The 8736-nt window shown below is 51.4% G+C and overlaps 2 protein-coding genes across 6 annotated transcripts in view; one reads left to right on the top strand and one right to left on the bottom strand.

The window, feature by feature from the left end:
- Window positions 1-271: 271 nt before the first annotated feature.
- On the top strand, window positions 272-2188 carry LOC100273315 (Peroxidase superfamily protein). 3 transcript variants are annotated; one of them, XM_008669292.3, is made up of 4 exons: window positions 272-741; window positions 812-1172; window positions 1266-1654; window positions 1944-2182. In XM_008669292.3, the coding sequence occupies exons 1-4, from the start codon at window positions 385-387 to the stop codon at window positions 1989-1991; spliced, it is 1155 nt and encodes a 384-aa protein (XP_008667514.1). In that variant the 5' UTR covers window positions 272-384; the 3' UTR covers window positions 1992-2182. The 3 variants fall into 3 exon arrangements, with proteins under 3 accessions (XP_008667514.1, XP_035820520.1, NP_001347166.1); NM_001360237.1 differs by having other exon boundaries at window positions 317-741; window positions 1266-1696; window positions 1944-2188; XM_035964627.1 differs by lacking the exon at window positions 1944-2182 and having other exon boundaries at window positions 1266-1889.
- Window positions 2186-8736, bottom strand: part of LOC100280681 (hydrolase/ zinc ion binding protein) — a 28964-nt gene continuing 22413 nt past the window's right edge. For 2 of the 3 annotated variants that reach the window (XM_035964779.1, XM_035964778.1), the window contains exons 6-11: window positions 5332-5453; window positions 5005-5087; window positions 3657-3738; window positions 2909-3370; window positions 2674-2783; window positions 2186-2589 (exon numbers count right to left, since the gene is read on the bottom strand). In XM_035964779.1, the coding sequence (XP_035820672.1) occupies window positions 2397-2589; window positions 2674-2783; window positions 2909-3370; window positions 3657-3738; window positions 5005-5087; window positions 5332-5453 (1052 nt within the window). In that variant the 3' untranslated portion in view covers window positions 2186-2396. The remainder of the gene's footprint in view (window positions 2590-2673; window positions 2784-2908; window positions 3371-3656; window positions 3739-5004; window positions 5088-5331; window positions 5454-8736) is intronic. The other variant, NM_001360234.1, reaches the window with a different exon arrangement.

The following is an 8736-nucleotide window of genomic DNA, read 5'->3' as shown; positions in this document are numbered from 1 at the left end:
TCGGTTCAATTTTCGATCGGTTGGCGCAGTGTTGCCACGTGTCTCCCGTTTGAAGTCTAAAAAGAAAAATTAGATGCTCAGCTCAGTCATGTATTCCATGTCACAAGAATAATCCCTTACAAAGCCACATAGTAGGCATGACTAACTCCACCAGCAGCAACAACAAATAGCAATCACTTGTGACAAAAAAAAGAACTTGTTTGTGTATCATATTCTTTGATCTGCTCCTGGTCGCTCATAAAAAGATGGTGATTCAACTTCACTTCTTGCAGTGTTCTTAGCATACTATGAATATCGAGGCAGCACCTGAGGCGGCCATCAACTGCTCAGTCATAACAGCCTTACCTCCATCGGCGATGCATCACAAGAACAGAGGAGGCTGCCATGTCGTTATTAGGACCTCCGGCACGGGGAGCCATCTGCTTGCTAGTTGTGTCGTCGTCGATCGTGGTCCTCAGCACGGCCGGTGGTCTCGGATCCGATGCCACTAGTAGGTCCGCCGCTGCCTATCTCTCAGTTGACGACGACTACGGGGAGGAGGACGAGAGCGGCGACTCCTCCTTCTCCTTCCCCGACCCCGAGACGAGTTCAGCTTCAACCGGGCTAGTGTTCGGGTTCTACGACGACAAGTGCCCGGACGCCGAGGAGATGGTGTCGTCCATGGTGCGGAAGCTCTACCACGCGGACCCCAACGTCGCAGCCGCACTCGTCCGCCTCTTCTTCCACGACTGCTTCATCCACGTACGTACGTCGGTTCTTGCTGCTGCATGTCTTGTGTCTGTGAACTCCATGTCGACGATCGAGCGTGCAGGGCTGCGACGCCTCGGTGCTGCTGGACCGCGTCGGCGGCCAGAGATCGGAGCGCGACGCCGGCCCGAACCAGTCGCTTCGCGGCCTGGGCGCCGTCGAGGCCATCAAACGGGGAGTGGAGAAGGCGTGCCCCGGGACCGTCTCCTGCGCGGACATCCTGGCGCTGGCCGCGCGGGACAGCCTCGTGCTGGTGGGCGGGCCTACCTACCCAGTGCTCACGGGCCGCCGCGACAGCGCCCAGAGCTTCTACTACGACGCGGACGGAGGTGGCATCCCGCCGCCGAACGCCACCTACGCCATGACGCTCGACGCGTTCGCGCGCCGCGGGCAGTTCACGGAGCGTGAGACCGTCGCGCTCCTAGGTTCGCCGTCGCCTGACGATCTGACTCTCTGAGTCTGAGCTGCGCAACTCCCTGCATGCAGTGACGCAAAAGGCAGTCTTGCTCTGCGCGCAGGAGCCCACAGCATCGGGAAGGTGCGGTGCAGGTTCATCGCGGACAGGATCTACAACTTCGCCGGGACCGGCGCGCCGGACGACTCCATCGACCCGGACATGGTCGGCGAGATGCGCGCGGCGTGCGGCGGCGGCGACGGCGCGGCGCCGATGGAGATGGGGTACTACAGGCAGGGCCGGGAGGTGGGCTTCGGCGCGCACTACTACGCCGAGCTGTTGGAGGGCCGGGGCATCCTGCGCGCCGACCAGCAGCTCACGGCGGGGAGCACCGTGCGGTGGGTGCGCGTGTACGCGTCCGGAGCGCGCGGCGAGGAGCTGTTCCGCGACGACTTCGCGCACGCCATGGTGAAGCTGTCGGCGCTCGCGCCGCTCACGGGGTCGGCTGGCCAGGTCCGGATCACCTGCTCCAACCCCGTCCGTCCCAACTGAACCGTACGTAACCGATGGGCTACTAGTGTTTATGCACGCCATTTTATGGTGGCATATAACCGACTACTATTACAATGTCCATGTTAAACAAATTATTTAATAAAATGCTAGATCACAACGATTACACGATATTTATGTGAAACATATAAGATACTTTTTGTTACAAGTATTTACATGATACTTTTTTGGCTGATGATGTCCAGCAAGGCCTGCGTAAATGAGAGGATAGATTATTTTTTCTTGTTTTCAGGACCTAGGACTAGAGTTTGAAGGGAAAGGAGGCTTGATGCCCTTTTGATGACTCGTCAGTGTATGTTTGTTCAAATAAAGGCGAGGATTTGGTTGCATCCCTATGCAGATGTGCAAGATCTGCTGACGAGAGGCAGTGCCTGCCTGTGCGCAGCGCAAGCATCAGATTCAGAGCTGTAAAATGGCTGAGTTCTGACTTTCAGCGTACTCCTTCCATCTATTAAAAAAAGTGTAAATTCATGTTTGAAACCGATCATATTTCATTAAATTTAAGTAAACTAATAAAAAAATAGCACCAACGTTTACATCCATAAACACATTTGTTACCAAAACATTTAATAATACAGATGGGCAAGTTTAGGCCTAATATGAAGCCCTTGTGCCAAAAATAAAAAAAAAAGGAAAACAGTCTTGGATCCTCTTTTTTTCTAAATAAAAACGGAAAGGTGTTGGATCAGCATTCCTTCGAATAACAGTTCAACCCATTCAAGTACGCCTCAGGTACTGAAACCCTAAACACATTATAGTGATGGTTTAGACTCCTCTCCCCATGCAACCTGTAGACTCCACCGAGTGCTCCGGCCACAGGATTGGGGAAGGCGTAGAACACGCGCTTGAACCTATGATGCACAAGCGCCATCGCACACCTTCAAATTAAAGCAGCAAACGAGTAAGATTGGTCAGCAGTAAGAGGAGAAACTATGTGCAGGCTGGAGGATGGTTGAGCATACATTGTGCATGGTTCCCAAACAAGGTAGATATCAAACCCTGTGCAGAGATATGGTCTGCTGGTCTCAAACAGGTCGCCACCAGATGATTCAGATGCCGGTTTCTCATTATCCTGATGTTTAAAATTTGGCCATGTCAGGGAAAAAAAGGTAGGATGAATTGAATGCATTATTGCCAGTTTCACGCAACACTAGATAAGCAACTGCAATGAGAGATTATAAGAAGTAACAAGCTCACTTTTGTATCCGTCTTCAGCCTTTTTGCTGGTTCATTGTCGCAGCAGTTCTCGGGACTGCCATCTGAATCTGGCTTGGTTATTGAAATCGAAGAAGGAAACATCGTTCTGTCCCTCTCAGCAGCATTTTCAATGGCAGCCATGGGAGCATGTCTCAGAGGATGCCATGCAGAACAGCCATCCCATGGCGATGGCTTCTGCTCACAAGTCCTTTTTTTCATCCATCCCCAAGGATTTATACATGGGATTTCCATGTTCAAACTGTTGAGTTTAGGAAGAAAGGATCCTGGAAGTGACAGATTGTTGTCATCATCAGTCGATGTATTCCAAGGGCAGGTAACATCTGCATTCGCTTCAGAAAATGTGTTCCCTTCTTCAGCCGTATCATGCTTGTGTGTATGGTCAGTGGCCTTTGCAACTATTTGCATGCTTGATGGATCAACAATGATTGCAGCATTGCCTGCCTAGTACAGTCAGAGAACCAAAGTGGAAATTAGCCAAAAGAAATGATCAAATACCAAAACAACAAGCAAGGTAAAGATACAATTGTGTACATAACAAAGCATGGCGAGCAAAGTACGATTGATGAACTATTCATATTACACCAAGGCAGATCTTGGCCGCTTGACCAAGCAGTGACTCTGGCTTCTAGCATCTAGGAGGTGATTAGAAGTGCAATGGGAAGCAGTGGTCGCTTGACCTACTCAGTAATACCCATAATATTTGTCTTGTGATACCTAGAGTGGTTACCTTTGATAACTGAATAGCAGCCTTCATGCAATTAAATATTGATGGTAATTCCTCCTCTTGAAATCCACGGACAATACCAAGGCTGTAAGTTAACATATGAGTCTAAGAGAGCAGAAAATTGCAGTATCCACACCTCCATGGAAAACTCTATTTTAATCATAAAGTGCAGTAAAATCTCGTCCACAGACAACAGAACAATGTAGTAACTGCCAATTTGATGTGAAAGTTTGTTACTGTAATCACATCACATGCTACAGAAAATTTAAAAAAAAAACTCAGGGAAAAGATATGATCAGTCATTTGTAGATCTTGACCTAAATTTGAATGCAAACAAGAAGCCCACCTGCCGTACTATGGATTGCATTCTAGGCCCTACAGATATGTGCTACCGGCCAAAGTCAAAGCACAATACCAATCTTAGAACAATGGACAAAGCAACAAGCATACTACAAATGCAATTGCCTAAAGAATAACTATGTTCCTCATCAGAGTGGAGTCAATGCCGATAGATAGCTAGTGTTTCAACATGAGATGAGGCAGATTTCCTGCAACACTGGCTGGGAATTGAAAATCTTCAGAGAATTGTTTTGATGGTAACTGAAACTTTATAGCTAGCAATTAGTTCATCTTGGGATTCAGCGACAGCATTGTTTTTTTTAATCGACTTACAAATTTGTCCTAGCGAATCTTGTATGTTTGAGTGAACTAAACAAAAGTATCACAGCAAATGCATAACGTGATAAGCCAACAAGGTGTTTGGAGAATGGTGGAGCAGGGAACATGGGCACATTGTGATAGTCATGGGCAAGAGATTTAATTCCAGGGTCATTCTAGGCACCTGGATGATCTGAAATCACTGGAATGATGCCATATTCAAAACGGCCCACCTTCAATTTAACTCCTGCTGCGAGCAGAAGATGAGATACACCTATGGTACCTTGCCAGCACCAATGGCATGTAGGCCTGGGCATTCAGCATTTCAGTGTAAACCGAAACTTCGGTTCGGTTTTTTCGGTTTCTAAAAACTTAGGTTTTTACACAAAGCAAACCAATCGGTGTACTATAGACAGAGAAACCGAGCAGTTCGATTTTTGGTTTTTTCGGTTCGGTTTTTGGTTTCACCGAAATCACCAAACTGTGCTATACCCACACCAGATGGCAAGTTGTCACTGGAGGCCAGTAGAGGCAGATGGATAGGCCGTGGTCATGTATGCATCAAAAACAGGAGCAAATGTAATATTGGAAACTAGTGTCACAAGCTCTTTTCTTCTTAATAATGCAATGACATTCAGTTCTCCTGCATGTTCAACAAAAAAAGAGCATTATATGACAGGTCATGAGGTCATACTCATGTGCAGGATGGTAAGATGTTGGCCAAAGTTTGCACTGTTCCTCCCACTCCTCTTTTGATGTAGCACAACACCTGGCAACCTGTTAAAGACTTTTACCAGTAGTAAATGTCAATATTCAACAAGGGCACAAGGCGAGTCTACCTAGATAATGACAGTTATTCCTATTTCCAAAGGATTCATGCTTTGATGCATCTATAGTTGTAAGATATAAAAAAGGTTAGAACATTTTATCGACGAACCTAACCCATCATGCCAGTATCACATATTATCACTTTCAATAAAAAATGACAACATCAAAGCTTCCCAAAGGATGGAAGCATTACTTTTGCGGTGAAAGGACTCAGCTGATAAGTATCCACTATCTTCTGTAGATCTTCAGAGAACTGTATGTTACAAGTTTCAGACCCAGTAGAAACACATAGGATTATTGATAACTCAGATTTTCCTGCCAAATATAATGTAACAAAAAATTAGAGGGAGTTGATACAGTTCTGCAACATAATTGTAAGTTAAATAGCCAGCCTAGCTTAAAAACGATGAGCTGCTCAATTTTGGCTCCATGTTATGGTGGTGGTTCTGCTTTTGCTAGATTTATATTAAGGCTTCTGGCATGATTACTTGTTACATGGAAGATCTAACTTGAAATGTTGCTAATGTTAATTTCTCAGTTTATATTCTATTTAGAGTCATGATTCTTATCTTTTTCTGTATCTCTGATGGGCAAAGCAGAGGAGGACAGTGTTGGGGCGAAGGCAAAGGCGCCACCCCTCGCTCGAAGTCTTCGCTGATAACCGCTGGTCAGACAGGGACAGAACAGGCGGGGACACCCTTCGCTTGATCGGCACCAGACGAAGACCGGCGACGAAGTCATCCCACAGTGCGGCCTCGTCCAGCTCAGAGGCCCACGTGCTAGGAGGCAATAGCTCTGTTAATCTGCCCTCCCACGGGCACTGTGCAGGGGTATTTATAGGTACCTGAGCGCCCAGCGCCTTGTGCTAAGAACGCATGTGCCCTCAGCTACCTAGGTTATCCCCAGAATATTCCCATAAAGTGGGGTTACAGACTGTAATTACAGGGATGCCTTTACAGATCAGGCCCGTAACTCGCGGCGGCCACGCAGGGCCCGTTACAATGGGCCGGAACGCACGTGGGCCTCTGAGCTGGACGAGGCCGCACTGTGGGATGACTTCGTCGCCGGTCTTCGTCTGGTGCCGATCAAGCGAAGGGTGTCCCCGCCTGTTCTGTCCCTGTCTGACCAGCGGTTATCAGCGAAGACTTCGAGCGAGGGGTGGCGCCTTTGCCTTCGCCCCAACATTTGCCCTCCGAGGGACCAGTTCGACAAAGTCACCTGGTGCCGAAGACGTCGCTAGATGGCGGAGACGCTGCCCTCGCTCGAAGTGGTTCCGCGGGGGTTTTTGATGTGACTGTTGATGGACGGCGTACTGTTGGATTGCGGGTTTCCCGAAGCGCCGCGCCCTGTCGGATTGCGGGTTTACCGAAGAGCCGCGCCCTGCCTATAAAAGGGGGCGGGGGTCGGCGCTTTTTGAACTTCGCCTTCCGCGCTCCGTGAAAAACCCTAGCCGCCCGCCGTCTTGCTGCTCGTCTGCCCGCCGTGCTCTTGTTCGCCGGAGATCTGGCTCGAGTGAAGCAGACCGCCCGCCGCCGCCGACGGTACGTAGCGATGTCGTCCTCTTCTTCCGCTGCCGCTACGCCGCCGGCCGCCGCCTCGTCTGAGGAGACGCTGAGTAGTTTGATGGCGGAGGAGTTGCGCGCCGGCGATTCTGTTGATTTTGGCGTGTCGCGGATGACGTCAGCCCGCGTTGAAGATATGCAGCGGTTGGGTTACTTTGGCGGCGGAGTTGCTCGTGCTCCGGGGACGGAGGAAGTCCCCGAGCCGGAGGGTGAGTTGGTCGTTTTCGAGGCGTTCTTCACCGTCGGTCTCTGCTTGCCTGCGCACCGGTTTGTTGGCGAAGTCCTGCGTAGGTTCAACGTTCAAATACATCAGCTGACACCGAATGCCGTGGTGGCGCTGTCGAAGTATGTCTGGGCGACGACTTCGTACGGCGGACAGCCATCGGTTGAAGTTTTTGCGAAGTATTATTGTTTGCACTGGCAGAAGAGGATGATTGGGGACGAAGTTGCTCAGTTTGGGTCATGCACATTCACGCCGAAGACCGGCAAGACCACAATGCAAGTAGTGGAGTTGGTTCCATGCGCCCGCAACAAGTGGGGCAACTGGAATGAATTTTGGTTTTACGTTGCTGAGGGTACCGTCGAAGGCCATGAGGGACTCCCCGTGTCCGAGATGTGCTCTCATTATTACTCAGCGTATCCGCCCTTTGAAGTGGCAGAGGAGGATGCGGACGAAGGGGCCCTTCGATGCGCCGCCGGTCAGAGCAGTGGGCGCGATTTAGTTGAAGAGTTCGTGGCGTACGGGGTGTGGCCCTTGGCGCATGGCTGGGCGTTGGGCGAAGTGTGCCCTCGCCAGATGCCTTTTCACAGAGGAAGGGTGGTGCGAAGTCCTGCCTTCGCACTGAATCTGCGAAACCGCGACCCGGCCGCCTTTGTGCGTGATGCGGAGGATGGGGCGGTGCGGCTCGTGGGACGTTACGTGCCGAGGACGGAAGGCCAGCGCAGCTTTGATATCCGCGGGTCAAATGACCGTTTGAACAGGGTTTTCGAGTTAAATCAATTGCCGTACGACGGCTATCCTGGTCAAGACGACGCGGACCGCCGTGGAAAGAAGCCGGTGGTGGAGACTGGAGACGACCCTGCGCCGGCGGCCGCCCCTTCCTCCAAAAAGAGAAAATTAGGTACTGCTATGGGAGGACTTGGGGTGTGTGATAGTTTTGCTAGAGAGTTGATGAGGACGTGCGCGGCCCCGGGGGGAAGGATGTCATCGTCCGAGCTCCGGGAGTCTTCGGCTCGGATGCTGAGGGTTACCGGGGGTTGCTGGCCTAGGAATGTTCCTATCCCCTGCGCGGCTGGCGAGGACTGTTTTACATCTCGCATGGTTCGTGAATGGAGAGTTTTTCCTTACGGGCGGAATATTGCTGCTGTTGTGTCGGCAGTGATGGACAAGGATCGCCAAGGGGCAGCGCAAAAACGCCAGGCGGCTGTGAGGCTTCATGAAGCTAGGCCGAAAAGGCAGCGGGGGACTGCGAAGGCTGCGGCCTCCGGCGGAGGCAAGCCGCCGCTGGCGGCGAAGTCGGGCGCCTCTGCATTAGCAAGGCGCCGGAGGCAACGGCAGGCGCCGGAGGCTCCAAATCGACGAAGGTGGTGCCGCCGGTCAGCGGAGTGGCGGAGGTCGCGAAGGCGGCCCGAGCGTTGCCGTTGTCGGGCAAACGTGTTGCCGACTTCGGCACCGATATTAATGTGGACGACTATCTTGGTGGTAAGTCGTTGGCTCGTTTTTTTTTAAAATTCGTTGATACGTTGCAGGGTTGGACGAAGGCCAACTTGCTATAGTTGCGCCTGCCGCGGCGATCGCGACGGCTGCCATAGTGCCGAAGGCGAGGGGCGAGGCCCTTGGCGCCGGAGGCGAGGTGTCGGCCCTCGCGGTTGTCAGGGACGAGGCGGGCGCAGCGACCCGCCGGCTGAAGGAGGTGACGGAGGCGCTGAGTCAGGTCCGCTGAGCTATACTCTCTCCCTTTTTTTTTGGGCAACGGCCTTACATGCGCTCTGCAGGTGGCTGACTTCGCCAGCCGTACTGCGTCGGGGGCCCTCAC

This window comes from Zea mays, chromosome 2 (assembly GCF_902167145.1).
Source record: "Zea mays cultivar B73 chromosome 2, Zm-B73-REFERENCE-NAM-5.0, whole genome shotgun sequence".
Taxonomy (NCBI): domain Eukaryota; kingdom Viridiplantae; phylum Streptophyta; class Magnoliopsida; order Poales; family Poaceae; genus Zea; species Zea mays.
The sequence above is the reverse complement of the archived record's forward strand: the minus strand, read 5'-3'. Positions and strand labels throughout refer to the sequence as shown.